Source organism: Plecotus auritus, assembly GCF_963455305.1.
Source record: "Plecotus auritus genome assembly, chromosome: 2".
NCBI lineage: Eukaryota > Metazoa > Chordata > Mammalia > Chiroptera > Vespertilionidae > Plecotus > Plecotus auritus.
Window position 1 is genome coordinate 72,800,474 of NC_137771.1, and position 23,932 is coordinate 72,824,405.

Here is a 23,932-nt window from a genome sequence, read left to right on the forward strand (position 1 = left end):
TTGTAACAATTAAAAAGACATATTGATTTAGGTATTACTCAAGGTGCTTGGGACCAATTTTATTTTAGCCCAACCATTATTACTTATGTTAAACCGAAGTGGATTTAAAATAATATGTTTACCAAAAAGAGCATAGTCAAGTGCACTGTAGAGCTCACAAAACTAACTGTAAAAGTTAGTCAAAACATATATATGTACAAATTGAAAACACAAATATTGTTGAATATTATAATGAAAAATATTTTTATTTCTCTAACTTGAGATTCTTTTATTTATAACAGGTGGATTGTAAAGCATTTTGCAAGGTTTTGGTCTGAGAGAAACTTTGCAAATGTACCTCCTGAGATTCAGAAACGTTGTCTTAACATGTTGATTCAATCCTTAGTAAGTATAACCTGAATACTCTTGTTTGTATTTCACTTCAAGTTGTATATAGATACAAGTTGTATATAGATACAACTTCAGTTGTATATAGATACTTTAAATATTTCATTTATAAAGGTAAAGTTATATTCCAGGTAACCCAGAACCAGTTCTGAAAACCTATCCTTAAACGTCTCTTCCTATGTGCCAAATTCATTAGGCAAGGTTCAGCCAGAGAAGCAGGAGGGTATGTATTGGTTTATGAACAAAAGATACTTGGTACTAGGGATGGAAGTCATCATTGGCTCAACAGCATGGACTTTCACTCACTAAGGTGGATTTGAATATAACACTGAAATTTTTCTATGGCAACATTCCCCAAGAGGACCAGCTATCTACCTGCCTGGTGGCAGGTTAATTACTTTGGACTACTTCATCATGGAAAAGGCAGTGCTTTGTTCTCAGTGGAATAGACATTTGCTCTGGATATGAATTTGCCTTCATTGCTCCTCATGTTTCTGACAAAGCCACTATCCATGGACTTACAGAATGCCTTTTCCACCATCATGGTATTTCACACAGCATCACTTCTTACTAAGGAAGTCCACAGCAAATGATTTATAGCAATGGGCCCATGCTCACAATTTCACTTTTATCATGTTTCCTATCATCCTGAAGCAGCTGGCTCGATAAAATGGAGGAATGGCCTTTTTTTTTTTTTAATCCTCACCAAGGATATTTTTCCATTGATTTTTAGATTGGGAAAGACAGAGAGAAAAATCGATGTGAGAGAAACACATTGATTGGTTGCCTACTGGACAAGCCCCGACCAGGGCTCGAGCCCCAACGAGGGCCTAGGCTGGGGAGGAGCCTGCAACCAAGGTATGTGCCCTTGACCAGAATCAAACCTGGGACCCTTTGGTCCACATGCCAATGCTCTATCCACTACGCCAAACCAGCTAGGACTGGAATGGCCTCTTGAAGACTCACTTGCAGCACCAGCAAGGTAGCAGTGCCTTCCGGGGTTGGGACATTGCCCTTCTGGAGGCTGTATATGCTCTAAATTAATTTTTTATTTTTGGTGCTATTTCTCTTATAACAAAGATTCATGAGTCCAGAAACTAGGAAGTGGGGATGACTCCACATACAATTATTCCTAGTGATTCACCAGCAGAATTATTGCTTCCTGCCTCTAGAACTTTAGTTTCTGTTGATCCTAGAGGTCTTAGTTCCAAAGAGAGAAATGCTTCCATCTGGAAACATAACAATGATTCCATTAAACTAAAAGTTGAGACTGCCTCCTTCTGGTTACTTTGTAAACCAACAAGCAAAGAAGAGAAATTATTGTTAGATTGAATCTGACTATTGGGGAGATTGGGTTGGTAACATAACATGGGTAATGAGAAATACACTTGGAATGCTGTGCTCCCATGTCCTATGATTAAAATCGATGGAAAACTAACAACCAAATTTAGGCAGCACTGATAATGGCCCAGATTCTTCAGGAATTAAAGTTTGGGCCACCCTCCCGGATAACGAACTACAAATAGCAGAGGTACTTGCTGAGAACAAAGGGAATATGCAGTGTAGTGGGAAAAGGTAGATATAAATGCCAGCTATGAGCAAATGAACAGTTACAGAAATGAGCACTGTAATAGTTATGATATACACATGATTCATTTCCCTTTTTATATGAATGTTTATATCTACACTAATAAAAGAGAAACATGCAAATTAACCATCACTCCGCTACACCCACCAGCCAATCAGGAGGGAATATGCAAATTAGAAGGCCAAAGATGGCAGCCGCCCAGCTGCTCCAGGTGTGGAGTGGCCAGGTGGGGCAGGATGCCTGCTATGAGAGGGAGGGTGGGGCGGGGGTGAAGGTATCTACAAGAGCGACACTCTGGCCGCAGCGAAGATGAAGACTGCAGACTCTGGAGTCTGCAGCGAAGACGGCAGACTCTGGCCGGAGTCTGCAGCAAAGATGAAGGTGGCAGACTCTGGCTGGAGCCTGCAGCAAAGATGAAGAAGGCAGACTCCAGCCGGAGTAAAGGCCTGGGTCTTGGGTGCCGGAGGAAAACCGGTGCTGGAAGCCAAGGGAAGGAAGGCCTACTTTGTGCAACGGGCCTCTAGTATATATATATTAAACCAAGTACTTTTTACAGTCTTATTCCCCTACCATCTAATATAAGACAATGTTAATATTAGTTAGCTTTATATCTCCATATTTAAGTTACTGACTCAAAGAGGACTGTGAGTCAGTGTGAAGAACAGTGAACATTATCCAAAGGCAATACAAGAGAATTTTTATCCTCTTTTAAGGAAGGGGTTAGCCTATTTGTTGTATAGGAGATAGTTATATTCTGTTAGGCAGAAGCATAATTTTGTTATCTCTATTTGGGAATTAAATATGGTTTAAAGGGTGCCAGGTTGACATGGTACCTTGTCTGGGAAGCATGAATGAACCATGCTTCCCAGAATTTCCTTCTTTGTATATTTCTAGAGTGGCCACAAGAGAATTTGGCATGAGATTTGTAAGGTAGATGTGAAGCAGCAATAGCCTTTTTTTTACACCAGGAATATTGGAGCAGGCACTTTAGCTTGTACATTTTGGTTGTTTACTGGCTTACCTTGTTGGCGAGGAACAGCAGCCAGGCCTGCAATTGCTTCACCTTGCCCTGTATCCTCTTTTGGGTTCTCTTCTCCTGAGCCATGGATGTGTTTACCTTCTTGATGAAGGACGCCAGCATCTCCTGAAGGACACCCATTTCATCCAGGTTGGAGTCAGTGAGAGCTGAAATGAGTCCATCTTTGTGGATTACAACTTATGCTCTTGGATATCAGCTTGTCCTTGGTCTTCACTTTATGTCCATCTTCCCTTCTTGACTGCCTTCCCTGTGGACTTCAAACTACCACATCATCTACAAAGATTGTTTAACCTTCTCCCATAATTGTATAAGTTGGGACCTTATAACAAATTCCTTTATATGAATGCCACCACCACCGTTACCACTACCAATACCACTACTACTATTACTATTAGGAGGAGGAGGAGGAACAGGAGGCAGAGAAGGATAAGTGGTAATAGTAATAGTATTCGGTAGGTTTTTTTAAACCTTTACAGTTCAAAAAGTACTTTTTATTTTATTGAAAAAAATTTTTTATATTTTATTGATTTTTTACAGAGAGGAAGGGGGGATAGAGAGTTAGAAACATCGATGAGAGAGAAATATTGATCAGCTGCCTCCTGCACACCTCCCACTGGGGATGTGCCCACAACCAAGATACATGCCCTTGACTGGAATTGAACCTGGGACCCTTCAGTCTGCAGGCTGACGCTCTGTGTACTGAGACAAACCAGTTAGGGCTATTTTATTGAAATTTTGTATAAAACAGGTACTATTATCTCCATTTCACATACGAGAAAGGAGAATCAGAGAGGTAAGTGCTTTTATTCAAGTTCACAGTGCCAGTAAATTACAAAGCCAGGTTTTAAAACCAATTGCTTCCATTCTCTCATGGGCAAAGACTTTATTTTTAGAAAAGTATGGGCCTTCATGTAGATCAATGGAACAGAATAAAGAGTCTAGAAATAAAGCCATGCCTTTATGGTCAATTAATATTTGACAAGGGAGGCAGAAACAATTGGGTGAAGATAGTCCATTCAATAAATAGTGTTGGGAAAATTGGGCAGATATGTACCAAAAAAATGAAACTAGACCACCTTCTTACACCATACACAAGACTAAATTCAAAATGGAATAAAGACTTAAATGTAAGACTCAAAATCATAAAAATCCTAGAAGAAAACATAGGCAGTAAAATTTTGGACATGTCTCAAGCTACTGTATTTTTCCATGTATAAGATGCCCCCATGTATAAGACACCCTCTGCTTTTCCAATCCAAAATTAAGAAATTAATATTTTGAACATTTTGCTGGTTTTCCTCTTAAGACCTTCTTTTTTGGCATCTTAAGGAGTTGTTCTTCCTGTTTTCTCCACTGTCTGATCATACACTCAGTGGGAGGAGGTTCAAATTGTCTCTCTGCAGCTCTTTTTCCATGCTCTTTTGCATAGCTGATTACATTCACTTTGAATTTTACAGAGTAAGACAATCTCTTACCAGTATTTATCTTTTTAATTTTTGACAACTTTATGGGCCCAGAACACTCCAGTCCCTGTTGCATCTGCACACTCTCCACCTCCACCTCCAGTAACAATAAGGCTCGTGATTGGAGGAAGCCTGTTTGACCAGGTATGGGCAGCTACGTACCCGTGCGGCTCCCTCCTCAGCTGACTTCCGTGTATAAGATGCCCCTCAATTTTCAGTCTAACGATTTTAGAAAAAAAAAACATCTTATACATGAAAAAATACAACATATTTTTTCTGATACATTTCCTAGAGCAAGGGAAACAAAAGAAAACATAAACAAATGGGACTACATCAAACTAGAAGGTTTTGCAAGGCAAAGGAAACTATTGGCAAAATGAAAAGACAATCCACTGAATGGGAGAATATATTTGCCAATGATACATCTAATAAGGGATTAATATCCAAAATTTATAAAGAACTTATATAACTCTCTACCAAATAAAATATATTTAGCTTTTGATAAAAAATAGAACATTTTTTATTATTTTCCAATTAAAATTTAAAATGATATCCAAAAATATTAAAGAAAGCAAACAGTCTTCTTACTTTTCAAAATACACTATGTGCATGCAACATGCAAGCCTGTTTCTCAGGCTCAGTTATTAGGCACACCCAGTTTAAGACTAGCAGTATTGGCCCAACAATTCTATTTCTAGGAATTTATCCTATAGATTTATTTACATATGTGTGAAATAATGTTATCTACAACATTATTACAGCAATAGCAAAAAAGTTGTTAACAATGTAAATGTCCATAAGAAGATTGGTTTAATGATTTATGATATATCCATATTATGGATTATTACATAGTTGTTAAAACAATAACAAGGTTCTTTACATTCTGATAACAAAAATATTCCAGATATATGCTACGTGTAAAAGGGAAGGTACAGAGTACTGAGCATATTAATGCCTCCATGTGAGGAAAATAAGGGGAAAATTACATATATTTATGTTTGTATGCACTAGTATATAACTCTGGAAAGATACAGAAAATAAATAATATTGATTGGGACAAGGGAAAATGGATGGGGCAGGAGGGAGAGGGTCACTTTTCTTGGTATTACCCTTTATATTTTTTTGAAGTTTGAATCATGTGTTCTGTTAACTATTGAATTAAAATTGTATGTGTTTGGTCTAGAAGTGTATTACATTTTCTTTTGAGCCTCAGGCTGTTCTGACATTTAATGTCATCATGGATTCAGATAAATGTGGAATAAGCTCACATAACACTTATTTTAATTTTTAAGTAGATTGCAAGTTAAATCGTGATAACTATATATCTGTATTTTGAAAAAGATATTACTGTCACAGCAGATAACATATGTATGTAGTAAACATTTTGTAGATACCTGCCAAGTTTATTTGAATACCCTACACTTGGCACTACTACCAGAAAAAAAATCTCTACAGTACAGCAAATTGGGCTTATTGCCTAAAACTCTTAGTAATTGCAGTTACTCAGGGAGTCACCAGATGAGAAAAGGATGATGGTACTAAAATAATTTTAAAAGACTTGAATTACAGCAAAGTATGGTTTCCTTTTACTCTAATAAATAAAGCAAGGGAGGTATATAATGTTTTAAAATAATTCTTGAGCCCTAGCCAGTTTGGCTAAGTGGATAGAGGGTCGGCCTGCAGGCCAAAGGGTCCCAGGTTCAATTCTGGTCAAGGGCACATACTTTGATTGCAGGCTCTTCCCCAGCCCAGGCCCTGGTCAGAGCTCATGCAGGAGGCAACCAATTGATGTGTTTCTCTCACATTGACGTTTCTCTCTGTCTTTCCTTCTCTCTTCCAATCCCTAAAAAAAATTAATGGGCCCTAGCCAGTTTGGCTCAGTGGATAGAGCGTCAGCCTGCAGACCAAAGGGTCCCAGGTTCGATTCTGGTCAAGGGCACATGCCCGGATTTCGGGCTCGATCCCCAGTAGGGGGTGTGCAGGAGGCAGCCGATCCATGATTCTCTCTCATAATTGATGTTTCAATCTCTTTCTCCCTCTCCCTTCCTCTCTGAAATCAATAAAAATATATTTTAAAAATTAATGGAAAGATATCCTCGGGTGAGGATTAACAAAACAAAACAAAAAAATTAAATGGCCCCCACCATGATGCTATACACCTAAAAAACAAAAATTCTTGATAAATGGGTGAACATTTTAAATCTTGATGTTCAATAATTCAAAGTTCAAAAGTTCAAAAACTTAATTCAGCTTAGGAATTCGCTTATAGATTCTAAGTCTCTGATAATGCTAAGAGATAAACTAATATTTGAGTATCTATGATCCATTCCTTTGTTTTTGTTGTTGTTGTTTGTTTGTTTGTTTTTGTCTTTGTTTTTTTTTATGATCCATTTCTATACTAGGCTTTGAGAATATAATGGTGAGCCCAAAACAGATACGGTTTTACACCCAATAAACATACAGCCTAATGGAGAGACATATATTAATCAAATAGTTATGTTAATTATTGAATACTAGAGGCCCAGTGCACAAAATTCGTGCACTCGTGGAGGGTGTCCCTCAACCCGGCCTGTGCCCTCTCACAGTCCGGGAGCCCTCGGGGGGGATGTCTGACTGACAGCTTAGGCCCGCTTCATGGACATCTGTAGCAATGCTGTGCTCGCCAGCTGTGAGCCCAGCTCAGGGCTTCTGGCTGAGCAGTGCTCCCCCTGTGGGAGCGCACTGACCACCAGGGGGCAGCTCCTGTGTTGAGCATGTGTCCCTGATGGTCAGTGTGTGTCATAGCAACTAGTTTTTCCGCCGTTCAGTCATTTTGCATGTTAGCCTTTTATTATATAGGATATATAGGATAGGATTGCAAATGAATGAGGTGATTTAAAGAAAAGGGACAGATTCTCTGATGGCAGGTATAAAGGGATCTGATGTAGGTCAGGAACCTACATCAGGGAAGAAATAGTGCTTGAGTTCAGATCTGAAAGCTACAGAGGGTATGCAAAGTTTATCTCATGCAGCCTGTGTTAAGGATTTCAGGCTGTCATTTCCAGATTTATTAGTTATCTATTGCTGTGTAACAAACCACCACAAAACTAAGTGGCTTAAAACTACAGTTCATTATTTCTTACAATTCTGTGGGTTGACGGGGTGATTCTTTAGTTGATCTTGCCTGAGCTCCATCCTGCACTGCTTTAGCTGATAGCTAAGTTGGAGGCTGGGCCTCCTGTTCCATGTGGTCATTCTTACCAGGCTTCTGTATGGCCTCATGGATCCAGAATTCCATGATGCTAAAGACAACTGCAAGGCTTCTTGAGGCCTAGGCTCTGGAACTTGCACAACACCACTATTTGTGTGAGCAAGTGAAAAGACCAGTCTAGATACAAAGGATGAGGAAATAGATTTTACCTCTTGATGAATGGAGCTATAAAAAAATTATGGCTATGTTTTTCAATCTACTACAGTCTATTGGATATTTCAATAATAGTTATTACCAAGCATTGTTTTAAGAACTAGAAATCAGCCTGGACAGTGTGGCTCAGTGGTTGAGTGTTGACCATAAACCAAGAGGTCACCAGTTCAATTTCCAGTCAGGGCACATGCCTGGGTTTGGGACTCAATCCCCAGTAGGGGGCATGCAGGAGGCAGCTGATCGATGATACTTCATTCTCATTGATATTGCTATCTATCCCTCTCTCTTCCCCTCTCTCTAAAAATAAAAATTAAAAAAATTTTTTTAAAAAGAACTAGAAATCAAACATAACTAAAATGTAATTTATAAGTTGTTTTTTTTCTTTTTCTTGGAGCCCATGGTATTTATATATTGTCATTCCATTATCCATAGAGATTAGTTTTTGTGAACATTTTTCCTATGGTATAAAAAATGAATCCTCAGTAAATGAATAAAACATAAAAGAGGGGTCTTACCTCATTAGAGAAGAGGAAAAAAATCATTGGTGATTATAAGTAATTTTAACCATTCTAAATTTGTAATAAAGAAGATGTATTTTATAGTCATGAAAGAATTAAGGCTATGCTAGTGTAGCTATGCAATTACGAATGATACCTATAAAGACAAAAAATTAATTTGATAGTGAAAATCTCAGGAAAGGTAAGTTTTTCTTTGTAGTTATAACTTGCTTTCAGGTTTGTTTTAGCTTCTTTAAAAGATGATTTCTTCTAAGTTCAAAGTTTGCCCTTTGGGGTAATTCTGAATGAATGAATAAATATTACATGTAAAACTAATGATAAAGGTATTAGCTACCTGAAATTTTGTGGGGTTTTTTTGCAGGAAGCATTACAAGAAAACAAAAGTATTTTATTTGCTTAGAAAATGATTTTATGAGCAGTAATCTAACTTTTTTCCAATATTTTTCAAATTATAAGAATGATAAGGCCCTAGCTGGTTTGGCTCAGTGGATAGAGCGTTGGCCTGCGAACTGAAGGGTTCCAGGTTCAGTTCCAGTCAAGGGCACATGCCCGGGTCGCAGGCTTGATCCCCTGTGGGGGGCATGCAGGAGGCAGCCAATCAATGATTCTCTCTCATCATTGATGTTTCTATCTCTCTCTCCCCCTCCCTTCCTCTCTGAAATCAATAAAAAAAAATTAAAAATAAAAAGAATGATAAGAATGCTGCTTTTCTTCTGATGGAAAGTGACAGGCTAATCATCAGTTTGCCCAGAGTAAAGTGGACCGAAGCAGCACTGACTATGGCATCTCGGCTACAGGAAGAATGCATTGCATTTATTGTAGAAAACTTCTCCAAGATCATTCAGAGTGAAAATTTTGCTCTTCTCTTACAGGTACTCTGTCTAAAATTATATCCTATATTTAGTTCCATCTTTGTGTTTAGATTATAATTACACAACACTTTTTAAATGCAGGTTGTCATTGATTAAATTAGTATGGCTTAAATAAATTCCATAGCAGATGGCAGGTTTGCGTAGGATTTGGAGCAGTGATGGACAGGATTTTTGGCTCACAAGATAATGAAGGCAGGAAGGGACAGGTTTGTGTACCCTGGCAAAGCCCAATGTAACTCTAGCCAACTCTGACCCTCTATCAACATAAGCCATGTTTTAGAAACTAAAGTCACAAATTGTTTTGGTCACTAATACAATTATGGTCCATGCAAAATTCTTTGTTTTCTTGGAGACCCACTTTCTCTAAATATAGTCATTGAATAAAGAATTTCTTTTACTTGTTTCTAAACTCTATTTTTAGGATGATTTTGGCTTTTAAGATAAGTGTGTGTATGTGTGAAGGTATTTTTAACAACGGGAAGGGATTATTATAATAATGGTTGTTATTATAATAATAATTATATTATTTTAACAGAGGAAGTAAGATTTCTAATTGATTTCAAACAGCCAGTTTTGATGAATGGTCTGTTGTAATGCCAGACTTTCACATTTCTTACACATTTTACATGTATTCCTATTAAATATCAATTTCTGTGTTTCATAGTCACAAGCAATGAGCAGCACAGCTGATTTGTTGGACAAAATTTTAAAAGCAATCGAAGAAAACATTACCACTGAGAATAGTTGCTCTCTTCTTATGGCTCTGGACAAGTTACTGAACTCTGACAGTATAAAAGAAATGGTATTGACTGTAATAATAACGTTCATTAAAATGGTTTAACATTTAAACTGTTTTAAGATTTTAAAAAAATATGCCCATTTTAAATGTTGCTTGGTTGAAACTAGGTAATGGATACATGGGGATTGGTTATAGTCTCTACTTTGGTGTATATTTGGTATTATCTTACAATACAAAAATATTTTCATTTTTATTTTCCTCCAAATGGACATATTATAAAAGTTTGGAATTTGGCAATTTTACTGGCTAGTTCTAGACATAGTTTGGTATTTAACAATATTAATTGATATAGCATAACTCTAGTATTTCTCTCTGGTCACTACTTTAAAATTTCTAAATATTAAACAGAATTTAAAATAATTTTTTAGAAATTTTAATCATCAGTATCTTTTATTTTTATAATATATTCATAATCCCTTTTTGTCTTAAAATAATCATATTAAAATAGTATTGACTGGGTAAAAGCAAAATTAAAATATTACTTATTTTCAAATGCAGTTAATGGTAATTAATTACTAAGCTAATTGCTAATTATTGACATTTTATATTTAACAAAAGTGATAAAAAAATTTTCATCATATTTTTACTACTGCATAGAGTATTTGACCTTGTAATGTCATAGTGGATTTGAAAAGGCTGAGGAAGGTATTCATGTAAAGGCCATTGGTGGTTTAAAATAATGTTTAGTTGAAAGGATAAGGTTTAGCTTCATGTTCACTGTAAAATTCTGTTGTGAAGAGTAAGCCTTCATAAATAACATGTACCCGACGATCTTGAAAATCTAAGTGATGACATCATTGATCTAGCTTAGGAATAAGTAGATTCGGAAAGGAATAATGACTGGTTGCTATGACAATGTGGCTCTCACCAGCTGCTGATTTGTTGCTTGAACGCAGGGTTTTACGTGCAAGATCCAGGCTGTGCGTGATAAGCTGTGGATCTTCCTGGTTCAGTCTTTCTATGCTGTTCGTCATACAGAAAGCTGGAAGCTGATGAGCACAGATGATCAACAGAAAATCCAAGCAGGTATATTAGCCCTGGGATTTTTTATTCTTATAATCTTTGTGACAAGGGATATTTTGAGGGGATTCTAATAAGTGATAGGATTAATGTTTGTTTGTTTCTGTTCATTAATAGCTTGCTGATTAAAACTAGTGATAGTATGTTTAGGCAGTTTTAATAAATCATACTCTTATGCTATTCTTAGAAAATGAAACTCATTTCATATATATATGTGTATGTTTTATGTGTATGTTAATATATAAATTTTTTATCTTACTTTATATTAACAACAATGTTCCAGCCAAATTTGCATAAAAGCATTCTTGTTTTACTTAAAAAGACTGATTAGAAGTGTAGGAAAATGTAATCTATGTAGAACAGATTACCAAACATCATACTTTCTCTTCCTTTTTAAATATATTTTTCATAAGCTTTTCCATCTTTTGCATAAGATACCCTTTCCTGTGGTTTTTGCCTAGATTAGATGGGTTAATTTCACAATTGATTGGTTCAGTGATATGGTGTGTGCTATTGCGGAGTGTCCCTCGGGAGCCACACAGTGGTCTCTGACATTTAATAGATAACATTTGAAACATTAGTATTAAACAAAAGATGTATATAGCTCAGAATGTGTGTTTGTTTCAAAAATATTAAAATAAAATTTTGAGGGTATGGAACTAAAAATGGCTTCATGACTATTTTTGGGTTAAAGCAGGTGCTTTAGAAAATATGTTGGCAGATTCAGCAAGTGTACTTTGAGACATTTTAAGTTAAGAAGGACTAGAGACTGTATTTTATGAGACAAATATTTTTTATTATAAAACATGGAAGCCATATGTGATATAATATATTCTTATGGTACCTAGATATGTTAAATTCTTTAATGGTTTAATTAGAATATGATTCGCTCTGTCTTGTGTTATGGGCATAACACTGTAGCTAGATGTGATCTCAGGAACACTTTTCAAAGAAATTCCAACAACAACAAAAGCAAAATCATGGAACAACAAAAATCACAAAGTCTTCAGAAATTAAGAAATTTATTCCTTGTTACTCTTTCTATACTGATTTTTAAATGACAATTTAATTTTTACTATAAAATCTGTATAATGTGAAGAAATAAGATCAGCATTCCCAGAGTAGGTGTCATTCAACTCTCTTCTGATTGGCAGCTAACTTTATTTTTCTCCATTTCAGAGGATTTCATACTTAAGTTGAGCCTCAAACAATGTTCTTTATCTTAATTCTTTAAAATGCTAATTAAAATTACATGTAAATACATATATATGTGTGTGTGTGTGTGTATATATATATATATATATATACACACACACACATACATACACGTATCTAAAACAAAATATTACTGGTAATCCAACTAATTGTCTAAAAAAACTTTTCAATCGATTACAGTGTAAAAATAATGTTTTTAAAATCTTAAATGTGCTGAGTTATAATTATTCCTGACTTGTGGATAATTACTGTATTGGGAAACTCCAGAGAAAGGGGTGATTCTAGGTTGTCTTTCTTATAACATTTCTTTATTCTAGTTAGAGTTATTGACCTTTAGAAGAAATTATATATAAATTTCTTCCTGTGTATTATTGTGCTAAGTCATTTGCTAACTATAAATCAGCTCTGATAATGCCATTTCTACGACCCTGCTTTGTCTTATAGCACAGATCCTATAGAATAGAGATAGTAGAAGATGCATGATAGAGTTACAGATAATTTAATGAATTTTTCATTAGTTGTTTTAACAAAAAGAAAATAAATTTTGGAAAGAATATGTATTTCTTCAAAATATATTTTAGAGCCCCATAAGCTTCAAAAGGCAAAAATGCATTAGGTAAACTGTATGTGTAGCTCTTGTACCATTATTCTAGATACTTTCCTGATGTCATTCAAATTTTTATTTGAAGAACATAAACATGACTTCTCCAGTATCCCCATATAAACCTAATCAATAAAATGATTATGTGATTCTTAAAAGAACATGAGTTTGAGGATTGTTTCTTCTTTCATTTCAATAGAACCTTATCTTTTTTTCTTTCCTCCTTCCTCATGATATACCTGTAAAACCAGAAAATATTTGTAGTTAATTTCAATATTATTTTTACAATTTTTAGGATAAACATTTCTCATATTTAATACTTCATAAAATATCACATTTGCCACAATCTGTAATTTTTTGAAATTTGGAATACTAAATGAAACCAGTTATCTTAAAAATTTTGCAACTTAAAATAATTTGGTTTTTATAAAATGTATGAATCTTCTTTGTGAGATTTTGTATTTCTTACTAATTTTAATAACAAACTTCAGAAGGAACAAAAAATAAGATTTAAAATGTGACTTTAAAAATTTAGTATAATAGGGAATTGTCTGTGTGTACTAGGTGGGTTTTAGCTATTTTAAAATTATTTTCTATCAAGACAAACCCTTTTTTCTGCTAGTATGCTATCTTACCTCTAATTTTATGTTAATAATAGTGCCTCCTATAAAAATAAATTCATGTTTTTTTTTACAGCTGCATTTGACAAAGGTGATGATCGAAGACTTGGTAAAAAGCCTATATTCAGTAGCTCTCAGGTAAACTTTAAAAATTTTATAGGTCCAAATGAGAAACGATACCAAATAATTTAAATTTTATTATTTTATTTCAAAATAATTTTTAAAAATCTATTCTTTAATTAAAGCTATTCCTTAATGGAAATAATTTTGGGTCTTTTTTTAATCAAGTGAACATTTCATAAATTTTTTAATGATGTGAATTTTTTATATCCAGCTGGCATAGAAAGTGTAATATTGTCTACCTTTTTTATTTCCTTGAAAACCTTTTTGGCAGCTAACATATTGGAGCTATTCCAGTAGATCAGAAATTGTCTAGAATTCTAGACCTAATTCATGTCTGTTTTTCTAATTAACCTATTTCTTACAAAAGGAAATTTTGGTTGTCCCAGTTTTCTCTATACTAAGATTTTAATTCATGTAATATTTGGTGTGAGAAAGGCAGCTAGTACCAAAAAGTTACTTAGTATACTCTAAAAATTACTTAGTATATTTATATGAGGTATCTAAAGTAGTCAAAACCTTAGGAACAGGAAGTAGAATGGTGGTTGTCAGAGCCTGGGAGGACATAGAGTTTCAGTTTTGTAAGATGAAAAAGTTCTGTGCATCTTTAGCACACCAAGGAGCATATAGTTATGATTGTATTGCTCACTTAAAAATGGTTAAGATAGTAAATTTTATGTTGTTTGTTTTTTACCACACACATAAATTACTTGGTATATTCCTTATAGCATGAAATACTTTTTTCTTCTCAAAAAATGTCATTAGCAATGGTTAGAGGTCCAAGCTAGCTAACTTACAGATGGTTACTCAATAATATATTTGAAGTACGAAATTATACTAACCTAGTATTGTGCATTACAGTGACAGGAAGACATACATTGAGATTTCCAGTTTTGAATGCAAAGAGCATATTGCCCTTGCAGAGTGAGATAGGGAGTCTTTTCTTCCTCATCAGCCAGTAGATAAGAACTCACACAACTCTAAGCCACAACTGAGAGCTCTCCTGGCTTGGAGTAGAGGTCAAACTCCAAATGTCTTCTGTGAAAAACTGGGACACTGGAGTGTTTTGCCAGTAAACTTCCTAGGATTATTTCACAAAGTGTGTTCCACAGAATACCAGCTCCCTCATGTTCAACCTACTAACATGTATCATCAACTAAGTTTGAGAATTGCTGCACAGCATAGCTCCTCTTAGAGACCAATGATGCACACTAGCACGCAAAAGCTCTGAGAAACACTACAATAAAGAACACTGTTGAATTCAGTTTTATCCAAATTATCCCCAAGTTGTGTAGTCATAGAAAAACACTAGACTCCCCCTCGGTCCCTTGTAGGTGTATTATATAGTTACTAGAGGCCCGGTGCACGAAATTTGTGCACAGGGTGGGTATGTCCCTCAGCCCAGCCTGCACCCTCTCCAATCTGGGACCCCTTGAGGGATGTCCGACTGCCCGTTTAGGCCCAATCCTAGGGCAGTCAGACATCCCTCTCACAATCCAGGACTGCTGGCTCCCAACTGCTCGCCTGCCTGCCTTCCTGATTGCCCCTAACCGCTTCTGCCTGCCAGCCTGATCACCCCTAACCACTTCCCTGCCAGCCTGATTGATGCCTAACTGCTCCCCTGCCAGCCTGTTCGCCCTTAACTGCCCTTCCCTGCAGACCTGGTCACCCCTAACTGCCCTCCCCTGCAGGCCTGGTCACCCCTAACTGCCCTCCCCTGCAGGCCTGGTCACCCCTAACTGCCCTCCCCTACAGGCCTGGTCCCCCCCAACTGCTCTCCCCTGCAGGCCTGGGTCCCCCCCAACTGCCCTTCCGTGCAGGCTTGGTCGCCCCCAACTTCCCTCCTCTGCCAGCCTGGTCACCCCTAACTGCCCTCCCTTGCAGGCTTGATCAGCCCCAACTGCCCTCCCTTGCAGGCCTGGTCCCTCCCAACTGCCCTTCCCTGCTGGCCATCTTGTGGTGGCCATCTTGTGTCCACATGGGGGCGGCCATCTTGTGTGTTGGAGTGATGGTCAATTTGTATATTACTCTTTTATTAGATAGGATACTGAACATACTCAAGGAAATGCACCTTCAGACATTTTTTTCTGTGTACCCTGTGGATTTTTTAAGGTCCTAAGAATTAGCCTGTCTGCCTTCCTTTCCCCTGTCCTACTAACTGTTATCAACCACACTTTTCCTCCTTCCTTGCCCTACAGCAAAATCGAACAGAGTCTGATTGTTCTTCCATATCCCCTGATTTTCAGGTTGAACAAGGGTTTATACTCTTAACCACAAAGGGAAAAACAGATTAATATGTTTCCCTCAGAAAGGCAGTGATATTCCAAAATGGGTGCTGGACGTAGAATCAAAGAGTTTAAATCTTGACTTCACATTTATTATCTGTGTTATCTCTAAGTCCTAGTATGCTTATCTATAAAATGGGTTGATAAAAACCTAGCAGGATTATTGTGAAAATTAAATCAAATAATTTATGTGCAATTATCTGGAGTGTAGTAAGTGCTCAATAAGTGTGGAATGAATAAACGTATCTTCCACATTTATAGGCAAGGCAGAGAAAAGTTTAAGAAGACTGCTAGTATAAAAATACTTAAGGGTAAACATATGGTATCTGGGGTTGCTTCAAAATAAAACAGGGGTGCCCAACTGGCATGGCTCAGAACCAGGAGGTCACAATTCAATTCCCAGTCAGCGCACATGCCCTGGTTGCAGGCTCGGTCCCCAGTGTGGGGCGTGCAGAAGGCAGCCAGCCAACCAATGATTCTCTCTCATCGATGTTTCTATCTCTCTCTCCTTCTCCCTTCCTCTCTGAAATAAATAAAAATATTTAAGTAATAATAATAAAACAGGGGTAGTTATATATTAAACAAAATTGGCCCAGAGTTGATGATTGTTTAGGCTGGGTAATAGGTACATGGGGATTCATGATATTGTTTTTCTTCTTTTGATAGTTTAAATTTTTCTATATTAAAAAGTTAAAACTAGAAGGAATAGCATTAAAACCAAAAGGGATGTCTAAGGGGATTGCTTTGTAGGGTTACCCTCTTTTTCCTTATTTTTGTCAGTAGCACACGTGACCATTCTAAGTTGGCCATTTGTATATGGGTACTATATGTAAATTTTGCAGATGTAAGTCAGAGACTGCCTAGAAATGTGTATAAATTGAAACCCCATCATAATGTACTATGTTAATGTGAATTTGTTAAAGGAGTGTAGTTACCCCATATACTCTATAGATCTCTCCATAGCATGATGCTTTAAAATAGATTCAATGATAGAATAAATTAAGGAGGATCAGTTTTAGGGGTGGGAAGAGGTCAACCTAGTTTTAGGTATTAAAATTAAGGAAATCTTTTTAAAAACAGTGAGTCCTGGCTGGGCAGCTCAGTTGGTTAGAGTATTGTCCTGATATGCCAAGGTTGCAGATTTGATCCCCGGTCAGGGCACATACAAGAATCAACCAGTGAATGCAAAAATAAGTAGAACAACAAATTGATGTGGTGTTTTCTCCCCCCCCCCCCCCCCATTTCCTCTCTCTCTCTAAAACCAATTTTAAAAAAATAAATATTTTTGAGCTAAGATTTGATCAAGAAAACAAAAAGTGAGAGCTAAGCCTATTTGAACTTTATAAATATTACACACTAAACTGAATTGGACCAGTCTCCACCCTCTCAACATGCATAGTTTGAGGCCTAGAGATGTTAATGATCTCTTAAATATCCTAAGTCAAAGGCAAAGATAGGACAAGAACTAATGATTCTCTTATTATCATATCTTGCTTTTTCCTAAACTTAGCCAGGGTATTATTTATTTACTAGAGGCCCGGTGCACGGATTCATGCACAGGGCCTCAGCCTGGCCTGCCCTCTCTTGCAATTCAGGACCCCTTAGGGGATGTCCGACTGCCAGTTTAGGCCTGATCCCCAGGCCTAATCTGGCAATCAGACATCCCCCAGGGATGTAGAAGTGCACCAGGCAGCAATGGCCAGGGAAGAGCCCAAGCTGGGGCCAGGCGCCACACCGCTGGCATTCATCCCAGCCTGCTGTGCCCTCCACCACTGCTCAGTAGCGCTGCCACGGGGTCAGAAGAGGCTCCCAATGCCGTGGCAGGTGTGCTCTCCAGCCGTGAGCCCGGCTTCTGGCTGAGCAGCGCTTCCTCTGTGGGAGCACACTGACCAACAGGGGGCAGCTCCTGCGTTGAGCATCTGCCCCCTTGTGGTTAGTGCACGTCATAGTGACTGGTCGACCGGTAGTTCTGGTGGTTTCGGTCGTTCCGTCATAATGGTCGCTTAGGCTTTTACATATATAGATGTATAAACATAGATGTTAATTTTATCTTAGACAAAATTTTAATGTAGTTGGAAGCTTTCTATATTTAGAAATAATTAGACTTTGAACTTCACAATATATGCTCAGGTTTAACAACATTCATCATATTGTTTTGTATATTTAGTATGTGATGGGCACAGTGCTAGGGGACACAAAGATGAAGATAACACAGGCTCTGCCTCTACAATCTCATACAGCTTTCCAAAGCAGGGAAAAAGCGTTCAAATTTTTTAAAAAGGCAAAATAATTTTAAATTTTCTACCAATTTCAAGGTTGGTTCTAAACAAAATGATGAAATAAGTACATTTGTCTTCAGTTCCTTTCTATTTTCCCCTTTTCCCTATTTTACCTATTCTTAGGATCCTTTTTCCTTCACTTTCTCTAAACAACCAAAACTGTATTACTATCTTTTTTCTGTATTACTGCCTTGTTCTCTTTTTTGTTGTTGTTAATCCTCATCCGAGGATATTTTTTGCATTGATTTTTTTTAGAGAGTGGAAGGAGGTGTGGGAGAGAATCAATGTGAGAGAGACACATCGATTGGTTGCCTACTGCTTGCGCCATGACCAGGGCCAAGGATCAACCCTGTAACCAAGGTACATGCCCTTGACTAGTAATCAAACCCGCAACCCTTTGGTGTTTGGGCTGATGCTTTAACCATTGAACCATGCCGGCCAGGGAAGTATCTTGTTTCTTTTAAAAACCAAATTTTTCAGATGTGATGTGTTATGTTTTTCATGAGTGCTTTTTTTCTTTTTCTTTTTCTTTTTTTTAAATGAGGACTCCAAGAAGTAAACAATTCTTACCACAGTGGATAAAATTCCTAGCATTTGGCCCTTTCTGGTGTGCTCAGTGGTTAGAGCATTGGCCCTCATACCGAAGCATCTTGCGTTTGATTCCCCATCAAGGGCATGTACCTGGGTTGCAGGTTTGATCCCCACCCTGGTTATGGCACGTGCGGGAGGCAGCCAATCGATATGTCTCTTTCACATCTTTTTCTTCTCTCTCTCTCTCTCTCTCTCTCTCTCTCTCTCTCTCTCTCTCTCTCTCTCTGTCTCTTTCCCTTCTCCCCACTTTCCACTTTCTCTAAAAAATCAATGGAAAAAATATCCTTGAGTGAGGATTAACAAAATAATGATTAAAAAAATTTCTGGTATTTTTTGGTGAAAAGCTTAATAATGTCTCTCAAATTATGCCATATAAATGACCACCTACTTAAAGCAGTAAATCATGAGGTCAGGTCCTAGTTCCATCCCTTATCAGCATATGATCATGGATAAATCACATACTTGCTTTAATCCCCAGTTTCTTGCTTAAGAAATAAAGATAGCAACAGGAGCTATCTCATAGTATTATTTTATGATTAAGTGAGATGATGTATGAAAAGGGTTTTAGCACAGAACCTGAGAGTGGACCTTCAAAAATATTGGAGGTTGTTATCATTCTCTCAAGCCATCCTGACACTGTCAGGTACTAATTCTCTATCATAATTTCATAAAGTTAAGTAATATGCCTTTTAAAGTAGTATAGGTTTTAAATATTTTGTGCTGTATTTTAGATTTGATTAAGGTAATGTGATCAAAAACACATTGAAAGTATTGCTCAAAGTGACCAAAGATATTCAAGTTTGAATGGAACTAAATTATGAACTTTGCTGGGGGGTTTTTCTTTGAAAAACTGGCTTACTTAAATGTTAAGAATATGTCAAAGACTCTAGTCAAGTTACAAGGTATTTTTTTCTTCTTTGTAGCAAAGGAGACAAGTTTCTGACTCTGGTGTTATAAAAAATAAATCTTTGAGAGAAAATAATAAGAAAGCGTGCTGGAGGTGCCCCTCTGCTAATCAAAAGATGAAATCTGATGGATTAGGAGCATCTGGACATTCATCAAGTACTAATAGAAATACTATAAATACAACTTTGAAGCATGATGACTTAAAGGAAAAGGATGGTATAAAAATAGCACCTAAGATTACAAAAGAATTAAAATCTGGTGGGGGAAATGTTTCTGCAAAGCCCAAAGCTATAATAAAACCCAAAACAGAAAACAACGATAATGCAAAGTCAGCAAACATATCACCTAGACAAGTTGTGGAAAGATCAGCAATAGCAGCAACAAATGGACACAAAAATGCACTAAATGGAAAAAGAGTGAGAAATCAAGAAGGACAAATTACAGGTGCCAGACCCAAGGTACTCACTGGAAACTCAAATGGGCAAGCCAGAGCAAAGCCTTTGAAGAAAGCCACAGGGAAAGATTCTCCATGCCTTGGCATCGCAAGACCCTCCAGCAGATCTACAAGTTCAAGTGTGGAATTATTGGTTTCCACTGAATGTCTGGATGAACCAAAAGAAAACGGATCAATAGGAGAAGAGAAGCCATCTGGTCATGAACTGTCCTTTTCTGAATCTCCAGGACAGACAGAGAAAAAATTTGTAGAAAATATCAGAACTTCCACTGTAGGTGGGTTTTAGTACACTTTTTTTAAAAGCTCCTGACAGTTAAAATTCCTAGAAAAAAATGACCTGTTTTATTTAGTTTCACATGCAAAAAAGTATTTATTTACATGTATTCATGCAAACAGAGAAAACCCAGTTCTTCCCTCATTGATATTTAATTTTGTTTAGTGCCTGACCAGTGACTTTTTAAATAATTGTTTCATGTTTAGTGTTCCATCTCATAACTCACTTTTCCTTAATTTACAACAGTAAAATCTCGACCTGTTTCAAAAGTTACCAATGGAACTTCCAATAAAAAAAGCATTCATGAACAAGAAACTAATATAAATAATAGGTAAGTCTTCATTATTTTACCTATACATTAGTTTTCTCTGAAAGTTACTAACTTCTAGCTAAATATTTTAAGTATCTTTTTTGTTAGAAAATGTAACGTATTTACACTGATATTTTAAAATTTTTCTTATGTACTAAAAGAAGTTAGTCTAGTTATGTAAAATGATGATTGGTGCAAATAATTTACACTTGTCCCACTTGATTGTGCATGGCTTTATCATACTTGATCTACAGTTTTATAAACTTAAAGACATATGCACTTATGTGTGTTTTTTATTTTCAGAAAAGAGATATTTTTTATTTCTTTGAGAAAAAAAATATTTTATGTATGGGCCTTTTAAAGCTTATGTTTTAGAATGTAATACTCAATGAAAATCATTTTTCTTAGTGTGCTAAAGAAGGTCGCAAGCAAAGGATATAGTGGTCCAGTACCTCAGGCAATTTTAAAGAAAAGAGGAAATGACAATGGATGTGCTGCAGCTCAACAGAAGACAAAGAATGCCCCATCTAATCTTGCTAAAACTCAAGGTAAAGCTGACAAAGTCCTGGTATTCCTTCCTTGTTTAAGTGGAAAAGGCTGACCTCTGATTTGGAACTTGAGCAGCAATCTATATACATACTAGAGGCCCAATGCACGAAATTCGTGCAAGAGTAGGCCTTCCTTCCCCCAGTTGCTGGCACCGGCTCCCCTCCAGCTTCCCTCTGGCACCCGGGACCCGGGCTTCCCTCGGGCCGCCAGCAGGCACCTGGGACCCAGGCTCCCCTCGCAGCCCTGGCTTCGTCCAGAAGGACGTCCGGTCTAATTAGCATAGTATGCTTTTATTATTATAGATAAGCCTAAGCGACCATCTGACTGTTCAACCATCCGACCGGTAGCTATGAAGCGCAATGACCACCAGGGGGCAGATCAAGGGTGGGCAAACTTTTTGACTCGAGGGCCACAGTGGGTTCTTAAACTGGACCGGAGGGCCGGAACAAAAGCATGGATGGAGTGTTTGTGTGAACTAATATATATTCAAAGTAAACATCATTACATAAAAGGGTACGGTCTTTTTTTTTTAATTTCAATAGTTTTATTCATTTCAAACATTTTAACAAGAAGAATGTAAACACTAATTATTATAATTTGAAACTTCAAAAAATGGAGGAATCATAGCACAATAACATACCTTATATTGAAGATGGCAAAGGCAAAATAAAATTGCCTAACAAAGGAAAGGTACAAAAGCCTTTCAAATTAAACTTAAATATAATAAAATAATTTAAAACTAAAACAAGTAGAAAAGAACAAAATGTGTAAACAGTAAATTAAACATTTTCTTTAGTGCAACTTCCAAATTATGCCCGGGACGTAGATGTAGATGGCAATGTAGACTGGGTTGAAAGGTTTTTGGTCTTTAAAACATCAACTTCAGTGGGAACAGTGTTGTTGGTCTTTTTTAGCTAGTGCTCTGATACTGTGCTCTCCAGGGCGTGTCTCCCTACATCACCACAATAATGTGTCTACGCATTCCTAGGGTGATGTCGGGGGACGCGTCCGCGGGCATTACAAGGAGCCTCTGGAAGATTGAGAGGTTGTTCCTTCTACTGAATGATTTATATCCGCCCACTCAGAAGGAGCTGCGGCTGTGTTTCCCGATGTTGCCATGTTAACACTGCTGCTGGTGAAGGAGCGGAGGGGAGAGCAAGAGAACCCTCTGCTCTTTCGGCTCTGTGGGCCGGATAGAACAGCGGAACGGGCCGGATCCGGCCCGCGGGCTGTAGTTTGCCCACGGCTGGGGCAGATGCTCTGGCCGGTAGCTATGATGCACACTGATCACCAGGGGGCAGACGCTCAACGCAGGAGCTGCTGAGCTGCGGTGACTTGGCAGCTGCGGTTCTCAGGTGACACACCCGGAACTAAAGAGGAAGGACCCCAATTCCGGGACGTGTCACCTGAGAACCGCCCTCTCACAATCCGAGACCCCTCAGGAGATATCGGAGAACTGGTTTTGGCCCAGTCCCCACAGGCCAGGCTGAGGGACCCTACCTGCTGGTGAGACCCCACTCACTCTGCAGACGCCCTTCCAGCCCTGGCGCAGCCCCAGGTGCAGCTGGCCAGGGAGGGACTGCAGGAGGTTGGCTCCAGGGCGTGTACGGCCCATCTGGCCCATGCACAAGTCCGTGCACTGGCCTCTAGTTATAAATAAGCTGTAAAATGGTTTCACTCATTTTACATTCATTCACGCTGTAGAAATGAGATTTTATACTTTTAGTTTTCAGACAACTATTTTGGTATTCTGGGGTGTTGGTTTGGTTTTTATTGTTATTTTGTGAGAGAAATAATTTTGAGAGTCACTACATTATCTGCATTTCTAGTCCTTTTATATGTTATATCCATGTTTCTTCAAAGTTTGATAACTAGGAATTCCATCTGCAAAACCAATAATAAAGAGTTCTTTAAAAAGTAATGGCACAGTCTAGATTGCTGCAATACATCGGGGGAAGAATTTTTCCTCTGGAATCTGTGTTGTGCCTGTTGTTTTTCCATGTTCTAAGACAGGAAAGTGTGCTGATCAAAATGCATAATTTGCTAATGTAATAACTGATTTAAAAAATTAATTTGCTCTATGCATTAGGAGCAGTTTGTAAAATCCTAAAATCAACTTTGAGTTAAGTAATGAATTAATACTGAAAGTAAATAAAAAATAAAGCAGAGAAAAATTATTTAGGTTTTAAAATATTTGGTAATTCTGTTTGATAGTGATCTCTAGGACTTTAACCAGTATAAACAAATAGACTCCCCAAATGAATCCTCTTACCCTCCATTACCAGTTTTAGTTTCAACTGCATATCTAAGTTGCTAACCCTAATATGCTACAATAATAATTATCTGGTTATGAGAAATAAATTAGTTTTGTTCATGTTAGGGGGAAAAATGCAGCAGTTTTAACATTTATATTTAACTCAGTTCTCCTTTTCAGCTGTGTGGAATATAGTCTTTTTTTTTCCCCCCTAAAAGAACATAAAAGAGAAGTCCTGTGCTATTCTTTTAGTATAAGAAAATCAGCCCTAACCGGTTTGGCTCAGTGGATAGAGCGTCGGCCTGCGGACTGAAGGGTCCCAGGTTCGATTCCAGTCAAGGGCATGTGCCTTGGTTGCGGGCACATCCTCAGTGGGGGGTGTGCA

The 23,932-nt window shown here is 37.5% G+C and overlaps 1 protein-coding gene across 4 annotated transcripts in view; it reads left to right on the forward strand.

The window, feature by feature from the left end:
• Positions 1 to 23,932, forward strand: part of LOC308242985 (epoxide hydrolase 4) — a 157,694-nt gene that overhangs the window by 128,921 nt on the left and 4,841 nt on the right. For all 4 annotated transcript variants that reach the window (XM_080657906.1, XM_080657907.1, XM_080657909.1 and 1 more), the window contains 8 exons: positions 282 to 384; positions 9,088 to 9,270; positions 9,935 to 10,072; positions 10,966 to 11,095; positions 13,602 to 13,663; positions 19,724 to 20,435; positions 20,681 to 20,765; positions 21,153 to 21,292. In XM_080657906.1, coding sequence (XP_080514032.1) covers positions 282 to 384; positions 9,088 to 9,270; positions 9,935 to 10,072; positions 10,966 to 11,095; positions 13,602 to 13,663; positions 19,724 to 20,435; positions 20,681 to 20,765; positions 21,153 to 21,292 — 1,553 coding nt within the window. The remainder of the gene's footprint in view (positions 1 to 281; positions 385 to 9,087; positions 9,271 to 9,934; positions 10,073 to 10,965; positions 11,096 to 13,601; positions 13,664 to 19,723; positions 20,436 to 20,680; positions 20,766 to 21,152; positions 21,293 to 23,932) is intronic.